The sequence below is a fragment of the Cynoglossus semilaevis genome, chromosome 9, assembly GCF_000523025.1.
Source record: "Cynoglossus semilaevis isolate Cse_v1.0 chromosome 9, Cse_v1.0, whole genome shotgun sequence".
In the NCBI taxonomy this organism is placed as follows: Eukaryota; Metazoa; Chordata; class Actinopteri; order Pleuronectiformes; family Cynoglossidae; genus Cynoglossus; species Cynoglossus semilaevis.
The window spans coordinates 982,705-999,677 of NC_024315.1; the positions used below are offsets into that span (position 1 = coordinate 982,705).

General features: G+C 42.5%; 2 protein-coding genes, 1 long non-coding RNA gene and 1 other non-coding gene across 7 annotated transcripts; 1 reads left to right on the forward strand and 3 right to left on the reverse strand.

Annotated features, from left to right (window-relative positions):
- Positions 1 to 6: 6 nt before the first annotated feature.
- On the reverse strand, positions 7 to 4,104 carry cbx6a (chromobox homolog 6a). The gene is made up of 5 exons (XM_008316263.3): positions 3,450 to 4,104; positions 2,025 to 2,068; positions 1,864 to 1,929; positions 1,587 to 1,650; positions 7 to 1,309 (listed from the first exon to the last, which is right to left on the reverse strand). Exons 1-5 carry the CDS (start codon positions 3,516 to 3,518, stop codon positions 29 to 31), a joined length of 1,524 nt encoding a protein of 507 aa, XP_008314485.1. The 5' UTR covers positions 3,519 to 4,104; the 3' UTR covers positions 7 to 28.
- A 360-nt stretch (positions 4,105 to 4,464) lies between these two features.
- On the forward strand, positions 4,465 to 14,321 carry pla2g6 (phospholipase A2, group VI (cytosolic, calcium-independent)). Of its 4 annotated transcripts, none has more exons than XM_017034999.2 (19): positions 4,465 to 4,569; positions 5,316 to 5,530; positions 6,296 to 6,505; positions 6,917 to 7,097; positions 7,186 to 7,373; positions 7,674 to 7,770; positions 8,275 to 8,457; positions 8,614 to 8,722; positions 9,426 to 9,542; positions 9,957 to 10,044; positions 10,217 to 10,380; positions 10,473 to 10,623; positions 11,361 to 11,497; positions 11,620 to 11,697; positions 12,044 to 12,198; positions 12,312 to 12,363; positions 12,884 to 12,999; positions 13,105 to 13,178; positions 13,538 to 14,321. In XM_017034999.2, exons 2-19 carry the CDS (start codon positions 5,316 to 5,318, stop codon positions 13,731 to 13,733), a joined length of 2,511 nt encoding a protein of 836 aa, XP_016890488.1. In that variant the 5' UTR covers positions 4,465 to 4,569; the 3' UTR covers positions 13,734 to 14,321. The 4 variants fall into 4 exon arrangements, 2 of the variants coding, with proteins under 2 accessions (XP_016890488.1, XP_024914176.1); XR_003050549.1 differs by lacking the exon at positions 4,465 to 4,569 and having other exon boundaries at positions 13,538 to 13,796; positions 14,028 to 14,321; XM_025058408.1 differs by lacking the exons at positions 4,465 to 4,569; positions 11,620 to 11,697.
- On the reverse strand, positions 14,010 to 16,764 carry LOC107989009 (uncharacterized). The gene is made up of 3 exons (XR_001760492.2): positions 16,020 to 16,764; positions 15,886 to 15,943; positions 14,010 to 15,025 (listed from the first exon to the last, which is right to left on the reverse strand). It is a non-coding gene; the product is annotated as an uncharacterized LOC107989009 (long non-coding RNA).
- trnat-cgu (transfer RNA threonine (anticodon CGU)) lies at positions 15,239 to 15,310 on the reverse strand. The gene has a single exon. It is a non-coding gene; the product is annotated as a tRNA-Thr (tRNA).
- Positions 16,765 to 16,973: the final 209 nt, after the last annotated feature.

Below are 16,973 nucleotides of genomic sequence, written 5' to 3' on the forward strand. Positions count from 1 at the left end.
CAAGGGCAATTATCTTCTTCTTCATCTTTTATGGCTTGGCCGGGGAAGGGTCGTCGGAGGAGATGGCAGGGGGAGGGGGCGAGGCATTTTCAGGGGCCGAAGAGGGGGAGGCGGGGCCAGAGGCCGGGGAGGGAAACTCTTTTATTGTGACGGTGACAAGATTGGTGGTTACATCGGTGACCACCACATCCTTGCAGCTTGGCCCAATCTGTGGGTGCCAGTCAGGGTCACCTTCTACGGGAACCCTCTGTGGTTCGCTGGGGTTGGCGCTCTGGCTAGCTGGCGGAGCTGCCGCGGGAGCAGCGGTGGGTGAAGGAATATTAGCATTGCACTGGTGAGGCTCGTTGCTGTCCACAGCTTCTTTATCTTCCTGTTCCACACTGTCTTCTAAAGAAGACGAAGGTGAGGAGGGGAGGAAGGGTGAGGAGGGCACCGCTGTGTTTTCACATGTGAACGAAGGATCCGAAATGTTGGCACCGTGGCCCTTTTCAGTCTCTGTTGGGGGGTCACTGGGCTCAGGATCATGACTGGAAGGTGGGGCTGAAGAGCCAGGCCTGGACTGTGAGGCCACCGTGGGAGAAGATTTTCCTTCAGAGCTGCTGGAACTGGAAGGAGAAGGCGGAGTCTTGAGCTGAGAGGCGGCAGCGTGGTTGTTCCTGACTGCCGCGCTGGAGCGTGACCCAGAATTGGAGTGGAAAGGCACAGGGCCTCCACACTGCAGCCCAAACGGCTTCCCATACATCGGGAAACCCAGCATCTTCAGAGGAGGTTGGAAGGGTCTGTAGGGGGCTTCTCCCTTTTTACCAATGATGCGATTGCGTGACGGGATGTTCTGGCGTCCTGAAGTAGCATTCCTACTGCCTGCAGAGGCGCCACCTCTTCCTGGCTTGTCTGTGACCTTCAAGTTGAGGATGATTCGACCTCTCTTTACCTCTCGAGGTTTGACCCGGCGGTTGAGTATGCGGACGGTTTCAGAGAAGGGGGAGACATGCATGCGTGACGGGAGGCCTCCAGCGCTGGAGAAAGAAGACGCCATGGGGTCTGAGCGGGGCAGAGGACGCCTGGACATCCGGTGGCAGCGGTGAATGTCCTTTTTCAGCTTGTGGGTGGCAGCGAGGGAGTTGAGTTTGGGAGAGGGGCCAATCGCAGAAGAAGAGGATGAGAGAGATGGCAGATGAGGTGTGGCGGCGGCGGAGGAGGAGGAGGTGGAGGTGGAGGAGGAGGGAGCAGCTCGGCTGGAAGCTGAACGTGACACACTCTGACGAGTGCTAGCATTTTGGCTGCTGGGATCTCTCTTCTGACCACGAGCCTGGATTTAGGAAATAAAGTGCGACAAACTTGGGTTTTAAGTTGAAAGCAAAAGCAAGTGAAGATTTGAGGAAGAAAACAAAGCATCAAACTGGAAATTTAAACAGTTAGTGTTTCAAAACTGTTCATGCTGTAGTAAATGATTGAAAAAATCAGAACGATGTCAACAACAGATGAGCTGTGACGTTTTTAGTGACACTAAAGTCATCAAAAATGTAATTAAAATACACTTTTCTTGGGAAAATTAAAGTCATCAAAAATGTAATTAAAATAAATACCTTCATGAAATGTTTAGGCTTTGGTCCCCGTTTCTTCGGACCACTCTTTTCTCTGTCTCGTTCCCTGAAAGGTCAATAAAACAATGCTTATTAACACAGAACTCAGTCAGACACAAGAAGCTTTTGAAGGAAAAGTATTTCACATCTGTTTTACGTGAAGTTTGATTTAGTTTTGACAAAAGTGTGGTGTTTCTTTTATGTCTCTTCTGTCCATTTCTGTAGACCCTGAAGGGACGTACAACATGAAGATATTGCAGGGACACTGTGTCGTACTGACTTTTGTTCGAAGCCCATTATCAGTCTGTCATCCAGAATATTCTCCTCTGGTTCCCAGGTGCTGTGTCTGAGGAGAAAGAAAAATCATGAAAGCAAAAAAAAAACAAAACAATAAATTGTACTTCATCCCTTTGTTAGTTATAATGTGTAATCACAACTTACTTCATTGCCCATCCTTTCCATTTTACCAAGTATTCAAGTCTTCCCTGTAAGAAAAATAATATAAAAGATTATAGATTGTATTGTATATATTATGTATAATTTTAAATGTGCTGTGTACAATGTAATATACAGAATAAAAGTTTGTTTTTATGCTTATTTTCAGTATATACTGTATATACTTCAAATCTACTGCATATAGTAAGTCACTTTTTTGAGGTTTTGGCTGATATGCAGCACATTAAAATAAATAAATAAACATGTGATGCCAACAATCTTATTGAATTGTATTTTATAGCTAGTTTCTGTATCAGAAATTATCCTGAGGTCTAAAAAGATTGTCTATCTTGAGTGTTATTTTATGTTTTGTTTGGTGCCGTGTGGGTCTCTTTAAACGCCTTTATAAAACTTCACACTCCAGCAGTTGGTACTTAAGAAAAATTATATAAATGTTTATACACAGTCAACATAAAGTTACACAGTCAACTTTAACAACTCCTTTATTTCAGCTTAAATTAAATCTAAATCTTGGCCACGATGCATTTGTAACAACCTCAAACATTAACTTCAATTTCCAGTGTTCCGTGACATTATTTCATTTCTGTGCAGACAGAATTAGGAGAGAGAAAAAACTGGTTGAGCAGATTTAGGATAAGGTTAGACATGAGTAGATGAGTGATGGGTGAGGATAAAGCGATTGATTGATTGATATAAATGAAGGGGGTGAGGGGTTTATTCAGATAGTCCTACTATCCACACGAGTACTTTGTGAAAAGCACTTGGGGAAATATTAGATAAGATAATCATGGTTGTATGTGGTTATGAGTTTTTCCGAACTTCTGGGTGTTTTTATGACTGATTTAAGATGGCATCCCTCCGATGTTTCTGGGGTCTTTTTTACAGTTTAAAACCCGTGCTGACTAACAGAAGACAGACTTCAGGTCAAATCACTTCAACATGTCCCTGAGTCAAAAAACAAAAAACGAATGATTTTTGTGGGCAGATATAGAGGCGGTTAACGCAGGAGTGCTGTTGGAGACACTTTTAAGTGAAGGCTTGACTGTGACCGAGGAACGTTAGCTGCCATTAGCCGCCACACAAGTCAGTCCCCCTCCATTTCACCGCACAGACACCTCCTCATCTCCTCCGCAGCGCTGCCTGGTTCATATGCAGCTTCTCCTTTGTGTGTCTGCATTTTATTGCCCTGTTATTGGCTCTACTTTTCAGCCGCGGCTGCGTTACCTAGCTTCCAGCTAACTGTAGCTAGCAAAATAAGGGCCTCTGTAGAGATACACAGCCATAGGCAGAGACCCCTCCGAGTTTGTAAAGGGGAGCAGTGGTCTGCTGTGTTTTGCTGTGCTGGCCGCGGCCAACACCCGCAGGACAGCTGAAAGGCGCGGGACGGCGGCGGCGGCGGCGTGAGCTCACCTTACGGACGCGCCGTTTCAATATGGCTTCCGCGGCGAAAATGCGATCCCCCGCCGCTAAGGGCTCCATCTTTCATGCCTAACTGAGCGGCCTGTCTCTGTCTGGTTTGCTCTGTGCAGCTGAGGACAGGCTCTACTTCTGCTGCTATCTGCTCAGGCCGAACACACAGCAGTAGTAGTAGGCGGCAGGGCGACTCAACGCTAACGACGCACAAAAACACACAGCAGCTACTACAGTGGCAAATGTGTCACGTGGTACGGGCCAGCCCCTCTGGTTGTCCCGGTAACGGCTAAGACATTCAGGAGGATGCGAGAAGCGCGCGCTGTCTCTGGCCGTCATCACCACTTTGTGACGTCATTTATTTATTATGTTATCGCAGAGGGACGGTGTTTCTTGGAAAACAGGAATATGCTAAGCATAGCACATCAAAATATAATGTTTTTATATTATAAAATCACTTCAAGGATATTTGCAAAAAAGAAAGTTGTACAATGAAGATGCCAATTAACCAAGAATTGATTTCAAATTTCTGTTGTGTCGATGTTTTAGATACTTTTTTTTCCAAGGTAAAAGCAACATTTTAATTTTTAAAAGTTGTCTATTTTAACACTAGCCGTTCCCTGGTAGTAATATTGTACAATTATATTTTCTGATATTAATAAACCCTAATGTCAGATGAATAACATGTGTAATTGTAGTTACAAACATTTTAAATGTGACCAAACTTGCTATATAGCCTGAGCTAGCTAGAAAATAGGTTGTCGTTATGGGAGCAAATGCCTCTTTAGATTTATAAAATAGACCCCACATCAATGGTATTTGTACGTGTAAACAAATTCAACATGTGATGGAATTAATAACAAAAATAAATTGTACTTTACCGTAAACATCTTACTGGACACACACACCTAATTTATAATAATAGTAATTTAAAAAAAAAACGTTTCTCGTCGTGTGACTACCATGACTTTATGCCCCGCCCCCTCAACGCTAGACTAGGCAGTCTCCTACCTCTGATTGGAGGAGCTCACGTCAATCATGATTGAGTCAAGCTTGGTTGTGTTGTCACGGTTGTTGATGTCGCTGTCAAAAGTCAGTTGGCGCAAAGGGCAGTTAGCAGGTAAGCATCGATACGCTGAAGCCGGGTTTATATGTATATGAACAAATACAGTCTTTATCGTCATTGTCCATAGGGTTACCTTTCGAAAATACACCCATACGTTTACACTTTCGGTTTTGTTTTGTATTTGTTTTAAATTAAAGACGAAAGAGCTATGGTACTCGGTCGATCAGAGAGTACTGCCTGTCGGCGCTGCTGTCGTGTCCAATTGATTTTAAACAACAAGATATGCATGATGAGCAGCCTGGAAAAAAAGAGCCACTTGTTTGTAGCACTAAATGAACATCATTATGCGTAATTTGTCACAGTAATGACGATTGTCAGGAGTGTCCGAGTAACGGAGAATTGACATCTAGCCCCTGTTATTCTACCCTAACGCAGTCCTACAGGTGGTGAGGACGTCACAGATGACTTCACCTGACAGGAAACTGTTTGTGGTTAACAGATTTCCGTTTCACATCTCAGTGAACAACAGATTTTTAATTCTACCAGCTGAAGGGATATAAAACTTCTTTTTAGTTTCACACGCGTTGCTTCTCTGAAATGTTCCCTGAAATCATGTCATGAAAGTCGGGTTGAAAATGTATAATTTAGTAGTCAGGACAACTAGCCTTCAGACTGAAGAAGGGCAAAAAAGTGATGTCACTGGACTTAAACATTTCTGCCAAAATGTGTTTTCTATTCTTTACTTTTCTTTGAAGTAAAACATCTTTAAAAACATTGCTCGTTTCCTCTTTTATTTCCAGATGACAATGCAGTTTTTTGGCCGCCTGTTGGACACAGTGTCCTCCGTCTCCACCCTCTTCACCAACCCATATCGAGTCAAAGATGTCCCTTTGTCTGACTACGGCGGCAGGGGCAAAGTGTTGCTGAAAGAAGATGGACGCCTAGTCTTGTACAAAAACAGCCAATCATGGGACTGCCTGCTGATGTGTCCAGAGACGCCGACTGTGGTTCAGAGGTCAGTACTGATATCACGACAATTGGAGCCATTGCTTAAAGACCAAATGTGACACAAAATGTGTTCTTTGCCTGTCTATGAAAGACTAACAGGGTTCAGCATGAGTCATGTCCTTCAGTCAACAAGCTGTAGGTTTGAAAAGTAGGCTTAAGGTAAGATATTAATCTGGGAGGTGAAAACTGTTCCTATTGTACAGCTGCTATAAATCAGGTTTCGCAACAACTGTCAGTTTACACCAATCAAATGACAGCGTGATGGCTATTCATTTGACTGCACTGTACTGTTGATATTTAATTTGACAAAAGTTCAGTCACAGAACAGAACAGAACAACAAAGCAAGCTTAGTTTGTAGCTGGTCAGTTCACTGGTCATTAATCACAAGAAACAAAGGCCTTTGTTAAACTAAATTACTCAACTTTCACAAGTTAAGATTGAGATTAAGACGATGTTTATTTGCCCAATTTACTGTGTTGACAGCAGCAGAGTACAAAAAAGTATCTGGTCCAAAGTAGGAATTGAAGAAAGCCTACGTCTACAACAAGTTATACTGTATTTGTACCACATCTGTAGAATGTCCTTATTCCAGTGTAAATGAAACTAAAAATACATTTTAATTATTTTATTTTATATCTCAACAACTTCTTCTTCTTCCATTTTATTTTGCGTCCTTACTCCAGTGTCAAAGAAACTAAAAATACATTTTAAGTATTTTAATGTCTCAACTTCTTCTTCTTCCATTTTATTTTGCGGCTCTACCCGAACCAGACTGTTTCAGGTGGTGTCAGAGGAAGACGCCATGAACTGGTTCCCGCAGTATGCACTCAAGCTCCGGCCCTTCTATGAGACATTTCCTGTGAAAGCTGAGACCACCCAAACAATTGTGGATAGCATCCGCCACCACCCTGACTGGAGCTCTGCCCACATTGCTGTGGAGACAGGCCTCCGAGAGTGTCTGAAGCATAACTACGTTCAGAGGTGAGAAAATAATTATGTGTTGTTTTGTTTTTATGATTTAAAAGTAAACAAAGAACCCAACAAGTTTCAGGAAAAAGTGCCCCCAATTCTGTCTGTCAATGTTGTCAATATTATGTCAATTATACGACTTCTCTCTATTATTCTCACTTGGTTTTGAATTCCTTTCATTAAAAATTATAGCTCTGCTCCTCTACATGTTCATCCATCTTAGTGGGAACGAGTACAGGCTGCATTCAGCGAAGAAACACAGCCTCATTTTTAGGGATGACTGTCGAACATTTATAAAGAAAATTTGAATTTTGCAACGTTGGATATTGCAGTGCAGAAAAGAAAATATTTCCAAGTATTTATTGGCTTCACAACCTGCCACAGTTACCACACATCTCATCATCTCGTTTCCCCTTTTTTCAGTCAAATAAATTCTCGGGATGCAGCGGGTCGCACGCCGCTGCATCTGGCATGTGAGCGTGGTGATCTGGTGTGTGTTAAGGAGCTGCTGGAGGAAAGCCAGGCTCGCACTGACATCAAAGACCGCAGCGGAGAGACGCCCATGCACTGTGCTGCCAAGCAGGATTCACCTGCTGTTATTCAGGTGAGGAGACCAGGAAATTTGAATTTACTGACTCGCAGCATCATAGAAAACTCTCTCTCATTGACTTTCACCTTTTCTCGTCCTCCAGATCCTGTGTTTGCGGCTCTGTCCAGGGATGAACGGCCTCAGTGACAACGGGGAGACGGCCCTTCATATAGCCTGCCGTATGGGCCACATGGAGGCCGTCAAAGCCCTGTTGGACGGAGGGGCCAAGTGTGACGTCATTGGAAGCACTGGGTATCCGATCCACAGTGCCATGAAGTACAGTGAGAAAGGGTGAGTTGGACACAGACGCACGACAGAATTCCAACTCTCATTCCAGACGAAACTTTTTAGATTTCATGAATGGTGCTTTGATTAGAGAGGTGAGAAGAATGAATGTAATGAACTGATGGAATGTTATGATTGCGTTTTATCACTGCAGCCTATTGTTGCTACTAGCGAGTGACCTTGTGTTAAAGAAAACAAAAATGACATTTTGTTATGTGAAGTAAACACAACATTCCATTTTGCTACACATTTCTGTAGAAGATGAAAATCAGTTCTAAAATCTGTTTAATTTTTTTTATTTGAAAGTTGTGTAGGGGAAGTCCTCAAAGCAGACCCACGTCAGCTTCACGCAGAAGATCCGATATACGGAGGCACTCCGCTGCACTGGGCCAAAACAGCAGAGGTACAAAAAAAAGTATCATCATGTCATCACTGTGCTCAAAATTCTCTTTTCAGATAATAAATGTGTTTGGTTGATACTAACCTTTTTAAAACAGGCACATCATTTTAAAAAGAATCCTACAACACACCACTGATCAAAAAGTATATGTAATAATTTATAATTGAGATCTTGTTGTTTTTATTTACTCATATTTTTCTCTCAGAGTGTTGAATCTGTTTCGTTGAACACAACACTGATAGTCTCGCAGGAATTGAAGAAAGGCAGAAGATCTTCCACAGCACTGAGCTGTTAGTTTGTAATAGCCATCTGCTGCCATCAAGTGGCGTAATTTATGAATTACTCTGTCTGTCACAGTCAGACTAATGAAGACAAACTATTTGCAGGAAAGAAATAGTTTAGTTTTCATTCGATTTGGGCAGAGAAAGTTTGGCTAAAGTAAAAGTCGGTTTCAGAAACTTCAGGGTTTTTCTGAACTGAATAGATTTCTTTGTGTTTCCGTATCAGATGTGTCATGTTCTCTTGGCGCATGGATGTGAAATCAACTACCTCAGTAAGACTGGTGAGAGTGCCCTTCATATTTTGACCAAGAAGGGGCGCTTTGAAGCAGCCATGGTGTTGCTCACTCACGGGGCCAACGCCAATCTGAAAGGCCAGGACGGAAACACGGCGCTTCACCTGGCCATGAAGGTGTGTGTCGTCAGGAGTTCATGACCATATTTGTATATGTTTTCTTGTTTTCTTGGCCTTCAAAATGTAAGTTTGTCAGTCTTCTGGTAAAACAACCAAAATGTATGCTGGTCAGTGTTCTGGTAAAACAAATGCAGTGCCCTTTATTTCCTCTAGATGGACCACATGGAGCTGATCAAAGCTCTGATCGTATTTGGTGCTGACGTGGAGATCCACAACGACCTGGGAGAGACTCCTGGCCTGATTGCTGCTCGCACCAGCAAAGGTAAACACTTCAGCTGGAAAAAAGCTGCTTTGAACTGCTGGAGGAGAAGATAAGAGCGTGCCGAGATAAAAAAAAAAAAAAGAAAAAAAGTTGTGCAATTATTGGACTTTAATGGTGAAATAAGTGGATCATTAAATGACCCAGAGCTCCGTGTGTCACAGCGGCATGTCTCATGTTCATTTAAATTAGTTTTTAATTGTATTTTACATGGAAAATTAACTTTACTCCCTCTGTACTTTAGCTTATGTCTTATTTCCTAAATATGTTATTAAAAATCCACATCTAGTCTTAGTTGTCAGATGTTATTAGATTCTACAGATTACAGATTAAATCACCTCTGTGTCGTTCAGAGCGTTTGACTGAACGCGTCTTACAAATTCTGCGTGATTTATATCACGAGTAAATGTGAATGTGAGCAGCTCTGAAATGGAAATGAAAAAAAAAAGCATCGATATATATCTGTAAATTCTAGTGACGCACATGAGCTGAGAATGAATATTTTTGGTGAACTAATCGACTGACCGCATGACAGTTACTAACACATCATCATTCTCTCTCTCTCCCTCTCCCCCTCTCTCTCTCCCTCTCCCTCCCCCGCTTCTATGTGACGTGTGATGAATTCCTGATCTAACGTCGACCTGTCGTTGTCTTGCTCATGCATGTGTGTGTGTATCTGTGTGTGTGTGTGTGTTTTAACTTGAAGGTCCTAACAGAAAGATACTGCTGGACATGCTGTGTAGCGTAGGAGTCCAGCGTTGTCACCCTGCCTCCCCCGGCAGCCCTCCCCCCGTCTCCTACAAGGCCAACTCCCAGAGCATAGGTAACGACCGCCGTCACCGCGCTTCGCTCCGCCGGGTGACTGAGCGAGGAACTGTTGAAAAACTCTCAGACATTATCCTTTTTTTTTTACACTTCACTCTTTATAATTAACTGTTAATCATCTCATAATTAACAGTAATTGAAGTTCAGTAATTCAAGTTCAGGCTCTTGAAGATCTTCAAAGATGATGAAAGTTTAATTTTTTAATTTTCAAGGTTTTTGGTTTAAGATCTTGAAACTGATAGACATCGCAGCTGCACAGATTTGTTAAACAAGAATGTAGCTCTTGAACTCTTTTGTTGAAGTGAATGGTTCTGTTTATTGTGCTGTAAAATATTTATTCATCTAATTATGACTCTGGTTACACACAATAAAATCAATAAAATCACCAACCAGAGTTTTGTTCCACCTCCAGGGTTTGACCAACTCATGTACGTGGGAGCTGCCATCGGTGCAATAAGCAGAGGGGCAACAGTGGTGGACGGCCCCCGAGTGCAGAAGAAGTGAGTTCTTATATAAAGCATTTGAAGAGTGGTTTTTTTTTGTTTTGTTTTTTATTTTATTTCCATAGATCGATGCCTTTCTGTACAGAAATTATTAACTGGACTTTTTAGACAGAAATACATTTTCTTGTAAATAAGTAACTAAGTTCTTCAAGTTCACTTCCTTCTACAGTGTGGACAGACTTCTGTGTCTGGACGGCGGCGGTATCAAGGGTCTGGTGTTGATCCAGATGTTGATCGCTCTGGAGAAAGAAGCCGGTCGACCAATCAGGGAGCTCTTTGACTGGGTGGCCGGCACGAGCACCGGGGGCATCCTGGCCCTGGCCATCATCCACGGTCCGTGTGACACCTCACGTCATCGTGTTTTGTTTTTTTTTTTAAATACTGTGCAGCATCATCGATGATAACGACAGTTTCTTTAAACGCAGGCAAGTCCATGGATTACCTGCGCTGTCTGTACTTCAGGATGAAGGAGCAGGTTTTTAAAGGTTCACGGCCCTACGAGTCCGCACCGCTGGAGGACTTCCTAAAAAAAGAGTTCGGAGAGAACACCAAGATGACAGATGTCCAGTACCCGAGGTGACGGTTCTGTCGGAACACTGTAGCGGCGCGTCTCCCGCTAACGAGCTGCTTCAGCTCCACTGACAGACGCTTGATTTAAACTTCCCTTTTTAGGAGACGTGACCCTGGTTCGTTGACTCACGAGTGACGCGTGTGTCTCTGAAATCATCGACCACAATTTCTTATCAGTCACTTGCATCACTTCTAAATAAAATTGGTATTATTTTGATTCCCATATCTACCGGTGGAAACACAGCACAGCTGGTACGTTTGTCAGTGACTTCACAGAGATGTCGAGGTTGAGTCATGAGCTGCGGTTTGTAGCTCCAGCTCCAGCTCCAGCTCCAGCTCCAGGTCTTTATTAAACCCTGACATGTTGACATAATGTACAGAATAACTGATGAGGAAAAAAAATGGAAACAAATGTAGAGCTGGAAAGATGTGGGAATGAAAAGAGTGTGTTCACTCACATCATGGTTCAATTATGAGCCGTTATGTAGGAATATTATGAATCTGAAGCGCCCTCTACAGGATAAGAGAGTTTTTCGTTTTTACCGTGTTGAAAAAAAATGTATCAACCAGCTGTAAAATCCCTGTTTCACATTTGATTTAAATGAAAAAGTTACATTTTTATCATGGTGCATTTTTAATATTTAGACTTTTATAGTATACTTCAAATTTTTATACTTATTTTCTGACCAGTGCTTCCAATTCCAGGGTATTTTTATACTTCTGACCAGTGCTTCCAATTCCAGGGTGATGGTCACCAGTGTCCTGGCAGACAGACATCCAGGCGAGCTGCACATCTTCAGGAACTACAACAGTCCGTCTCTCCGCAGAGAGCCACCGTACACCACCACTGCCACCTTCAAACCCATCACCATTCCACAAGGTAACCTCTCTCACCGAGGAGTACTACATACTACTGCTGTGGAGTACTTTGATGGGTGTCAGTCCGCAGGTGTGCGTGTGTGCGTGTGTGTGTGTGTGTGTGTGTGTGTGTGGTTGTTACAGGTTGGGAGGATGAGGATGTGTTGATGGTAGGGTTCACAGAAGAGCCGTCCAGGAAGCGTAGAAAGGTGACAGATGAAGGTGACGTTAAAGGAGACGTAAACCTCCTGATCCACTGGAGTTAAAGCTCACACCACCTTTGTCAGTGGTGGCTTAGTGGTTAAGGAAGCGGGCTTGGGTCCAGAAGGTTTCTGGTTCGAGTCCACCAAGTTTCCACTGAGGGGCGCTGTCCCCCCACACTGTTCACTGTGGTGATGGGTAAAAAACAGAGGTCACGTTTGGTTGTGTGCGGTGGTGCAGTGGCGTGTGCTGTGTCACAGTGACAAGGAGTTCAATTTCCTTTCCTGTTTGAATGAACATGAATTTAAAGTTGTATAACCGCCCTCTCCCCCCCCCCCCACCCCCCCCAAATAAATGTTTCCTTTAGAACAACTCGTGTGGCGAGCCGCCCGCTCCAGTGGTGCCGCCCCCACTTACTTCCGACCAATGGGGCGCTTCCTGGATGGAGGGCTGCTGGCCAATAACCCCACACTGGACGCCATGTCAGAGATTCATCAGTACAACAAATCTTTAACTACGGAGGTGAGAGACAGAGAGAGAGTGTTTTTTTTTTATGTCCAGATGGTCGACGTGACTTATATTCAGTTGTAAAGTGCTGTCAATCATTCTTCCTGTCGATCCTCCTCCTGCTTCAGGGTCGTCAGCCTGAAATCAAGAAGTTGGGTGTAGTGGTGTCCCTCGGTACAGGTCAGTCTGTTCCACCACATCAAACATTGTACTGCAGTTGTTTTATATATTACTGTACATGTACACGTGGTCTATTATAGTGACATTGTGCGAGTTTTGTACGAAATACAATTTTTTTGTTTGTTTTTTCTTTTTTTCTAAATCTGTACGTACTACAGAATTCTCGAATAATTCTGATTATGTTATATTATGATATAATTATGAATATAATTATATCATGAATATAAATTATAATTTATATATATATAATAATTTATATATATATATATAACAATTTATATATATAATTTATATTTATAATTATAATTTATAATCATAATTATAAATATAATTATGATATAATTCCATTCTTTCTAATTCTCGTATTAGGAATGTAACGATGCATCGTTAATCGAGTAAAAATCGATACACAGGCGTGACAATTCTCATCGTTTGAAATTAAAAAATAAATCAAAAATAAAGACGTAAGGATTATGCTAAATACATGCTCATTTCTGCGGTTTCTGTGATTTTCCTCCAGGTAAACCTCCTCAGGTGTCGGTGAGCTCCGTGGACGTCTTCCGTCCCTCCAATCCTCTGGAGCTGGCCAAGAGCATCGTAGGAGTGAGGGAGCTGGGGAAGATGTTGGTGGACTGTGTAAGTACTGCACCCACACCTGGTTGTAGTGACCACAGAGGCAGCGGTCAGTTTGGTCCGTCTCTTCTGTGGAATCACGTGTTCTGTTTGTCTCTCCATGACAAGTGTACGGATTCTGACGGCTGTGCTGTGGACAGAGCCAGAGCCTGGTGTGAAATGATTGATACCGTCTACCACAGGTACGACCTCTGCTTTTGTTCAACCGAAATAGTCCTGCAGCGCCCCCCTTTGGTGCATTAATTCACAGCTTTTAAATACTGTGTTTCCTACAAAACTGTTTTAAAACTTTTTAATCAATGAATAAAAAATGAGTCATCATATACAATCTTTAATCTCTTGACTCTTCGCTCTGTCAGCCTTACAGTAGGTCTGCGCCCCCCACTTTGGAAACCACTGGACTAAATCTTAATTATTCAATATTATTTTTTTTTGTTTTTTGACCAATTTTCTTCTTCTTTCTTTTTTTTTTTTTTTTTTTACCATTTTTTTTTTTTTTTTTTCCCAATTTTTTTCTTTTTTTTTTTTTTTTTTTTTGCAGGCTGAGCCCCCAGCCTGTCACAGGAGGTGATGCTGGACGAGGTGAGCGACGCCGTCCTGGTGGACATGCTGTGGGACACCCAGATGTATCTGTACGAGAAGAGAGCCGTCCTCCGGTCCTTGGCAGATATGCTGCTGAACAAATAACAATAACAAAGCAGGTGACGTGGCACAAGCTGTGGCTCTACAGCACATAACAGGACAAAGGTCATCAATGTAGGGCCGGTGAACAAAGAGTCCGACACGAGACTCAAATGTAGGTAAGAACTTTTATGACCATTTTAGGGGCAGTTCAGTCGCGGTCGTGTGACCTCATCAGTGGTTATATTATGACGATGAGTTATGAAGTTTACAGTTTTTCTATATATTAACCGTTGAACTGACCAGTGTGTGTATGCAGAGTCAAACGGACGGCACAGTGGTGTGAACACGTCGGTTACTCAACAGCACAGAACACAAATTTGACTTTTTTTTTTTTGTTGTTGTTACAGAATACCTCCTGCTTCCTGTTTATATAAAACTCATTCCACGTAAGTCTTGCAGCTGAGACTTATTTTTAACCATGTATGAAGTAACGTGTACTGCCTTCTCTTCACCCTCTGTTGCACGTCCTCTAAATGAAGTGACCTGACGGCGAGTCGTGTACACTGAAAAAAAAAAGACTATTATTAAATTATTGTTCTACCTCCTTGATGAACACGAACAACTAACTTCTACTACCAAGTACTATTTGTATATGGATTGAAAACTGAAGTGCGTATAATAATAAACTATATCAATGTCAACCTATGTCTAAATGGTCTTCCTTTAAACTGACATTGAAAATGAAGTCAAATTCAACAACGAAACCTTGAACAAAATCACGTAAACGTACATTTATTAGACGACTGACAGACGCAGCATTTTAAAACACAAGTAAACCAACATCGGAAGCCATTACTGATTGTTACCAGCAGGTGGCGAGAGCTACCATTATTTGCAGTTTTCATCTGGAGTTACACACAAGCACATCCATCCATCCATCCATCCATCTTCAGGTCGGGTCCGTTCCTTCATCCACACAGGCAGAATGAGCAGAATAAATATTTATTTTAATAAAAACAGTTTTACTTTAAGTATTTGTTTAAACACTGGTCTCACAAGGTGATCGTGTGAACCGAAACTGATTGTGTGAACCAAACCACTGCAGTTTCAATTCCTTTAATAGTTGGCGTGAGTCTGTCTGAGGTTTCGGAACATTCTAGTTGTATCTTCCTTCTGATCAAAAGCGAACGTCGGTGCAGGTTACAGGAAGCAGGAAGGGCTGTTTTATCTATCGGGTTTTGAGAGCGCACTCTCACTCGCGGAGTTTCACTCTGACGACGCTGTAGTGGATGTGCTCTGGTTCTTGTGGAGGATGGAGTCGGACAGATGTGTAGACATTTCTGTGGTGGTGGTCGGGGTCAGCAATACTGACGTAAAGATGCTCGTCCTCCTGCAACAGGTCCGACTGATGTGGAGAGAAAAAGACACGATGAAACAAAGGATTAGATGTTCAGAAGGAGAGAAAGTGAATTATTTGTCATTGTGACACAGCGCACAACGGATGAATCTGGCAGCTGTTGGGACTCGAACATGAAACCTCCCGGACAAATCTGCTTCTTTAACCACCAAGCCACCAGTGCCCCTAAACTCTAAGGATATTAAAATTAACATTCCATTGAGGCACGGACGGGGTTCGAACCCGCGATCTTCGGTTTACGAGACCGACGCCTTACCACTTGGCCACCGCGCCTCTAAAGAGGAAAAACATTTTCACGTACAGTTGCCCAACAGAACTCTTCAACCATACTCATACTCGTACTCCAAAAGTTCTGCCGATCCCAATACTCCATAACAGCTTTTCGCTACCACCAGCTAACCAAGTGTTGTGTGGTTTCCTACTGCAGTTCCGTTTCTCACCTCGTGGGTAGTTTTTGAGTAGGTCAACATTGTCAGCATTCTGGAGGTATTTCAACATCAGGACAAAGACAGAAGTGAGACAAACTAAGAATAGCTGCGTTAGAAAAACGCCTTCTCGGTGTAACTGCACGGTGGAGCCGTGATGATGAGGGGTTCAAACCATTGGTATTAAAGCTCTGCTCACTTTCTGGTCAAGTTTTATGGATACAAAATAATATCTTCATTTCACAGTTTTTTTTAGGTATTGTACCTCTTCTTGGGCAGCAAAAAAAAAAAAAAACCCAGATACCACCACACTCAACTCTGGTTTTAGGGCCTTCGTGACTACTAACGTAGCTATGGCTACAACTTCTGTTTTGACGCGGTTAAGGAGCTCAGTGTGAAGTTCAGAGAAGTTCTTCCTCCTACCTGTGTCACGGTGTCGTAGGTCGTAGGTTCAGGTGATCGATTGGAGCTCATTTTCCTTCTGAAAGAAAAATCAGGATTGAAGGTTTTAAAGTGGTGAAAGTGTTGAATATGTGAATGTTATTCTGTGTTCTGACCTGATACGACAGAAAACAGCAGAGAGGACTATGGGTAATATTAAGACCACAGTAACCAGGACTCCAATGACTGCAGGTGGCCACAGCTCTGACTTCACCCTGAGTATTCTGCCGTGGGATGATTGTGAGCTAACTCTGCAGGTGTACTTCCCTGCATCACGGCCGCTGACGGGGTCCAGAACCAGGTGTTTGTCGTTGGTTCCTGTCAGATTATTGTCCAAAAACCAGAGGTATTTTGTGTCATCAGTCAGAGGACAGCTGGTTGTGCAGGTCAGGGTGACCCTCTGACCTTCGGTCACCTCTGCAGACGGAACAAAATCCACTCTTAGACCTGAGGATTAGTCAGATTGGTCAGTAAATGCACACGAACCGTAGTTTTATCAACAGTTGTCTCTTCAGTGATGACTTCATCCATGTACTGTGTAGGACAAATACCAAGGTGATGCTGTGGTAAAGGTCCAAAAACAGTTATTTAATCCATAGAATCATCAGCACGACACTGATTGTCTGGTGAGGAGCCAATCAGAGGACTTCTTTTTTTAACATACCACCTGCGGTTCAGAAGGTGTTAAAACTGAGGTTGGTTTGTACAGACTCGATCAGAAAGTACTTTCACAGTGGTATCTTAACAAATGCTGTTCTAATGTTCTCATGTTCTCATGTTCTCATGTTCTAATGTTCTAATGTTCTAATGTTCTAATGTTCTAATGTTCTAATGTTCTAATGTTCTAATGTTCTAATGTTCTAATGTTCTAATGTTCTAATGTTCTAATGTTCTAATGTTCTAATGTTCTAATGTTCTAATGTTCTAATGTTCTAATGTTCTAATGTTCTAATGTTCTAATGTTCTAATGTTCTAATGTTCTAATGTTCTAATGTTCTAATGTTCTAATGTTCTAATGTTCTAATGTTCTAATGTTCTAATGTTCTAATGTTCTAATGTTCTCATGTTCT

What these genes read in the sequence shown, in the direction of transcription:
- cbx6a (XM_008316263.3), bottom strand. Translation starts at nt 3,518, where the DNA reads ATGGAGCCCTTAGCGGCGGGGGATCGCATTTTCGCCGCGGAAGCCATA. An exon ending in TGGAAAGGATGGGCAATGAA is followed by an intron (nt 1,930 to 2,024) that starts GTAAGTTGTGAT and finishes CTTTCTCCTCAG; the next exon opens with ACACAGCACCTGGGAACCAG. An exon ending in AGCCTAAACATTTCATGAAG is followed by an intron (nt 1,310 to 1,586) that starts GTATTTATTTTA and finishes TCCTAAATCCAG; the next exon opens with GCTCGTGGTCAGAAGAGAGA.
- pla2g6 (XM_017034999.2), top strand. Translation starts at nt 5,316, where the DNA reads ATGACAATGCAGTTTTTTGGCCGCCTGTTGGACACAGTGTCCTCCGTC. An exon ending in ACTGGGCCAAAACAGCAGAG is followed by an intron (nt 7,771 to 8,274) that starts GTACAAAAAAAA and finishes TTTCCGTATCAG; the next exon opens with ATGTGTCATGTTCTCTTGGC. An exon ending in AGTGGTGTCCCTCGGTACAG is followed by an intron (nt 12,364 to 12,883) that starts GTCAGTCTGTTC and finishes ATTTTCCTCCAG; the next exon opens with GTAAACCTCCTCAGGTGTCG.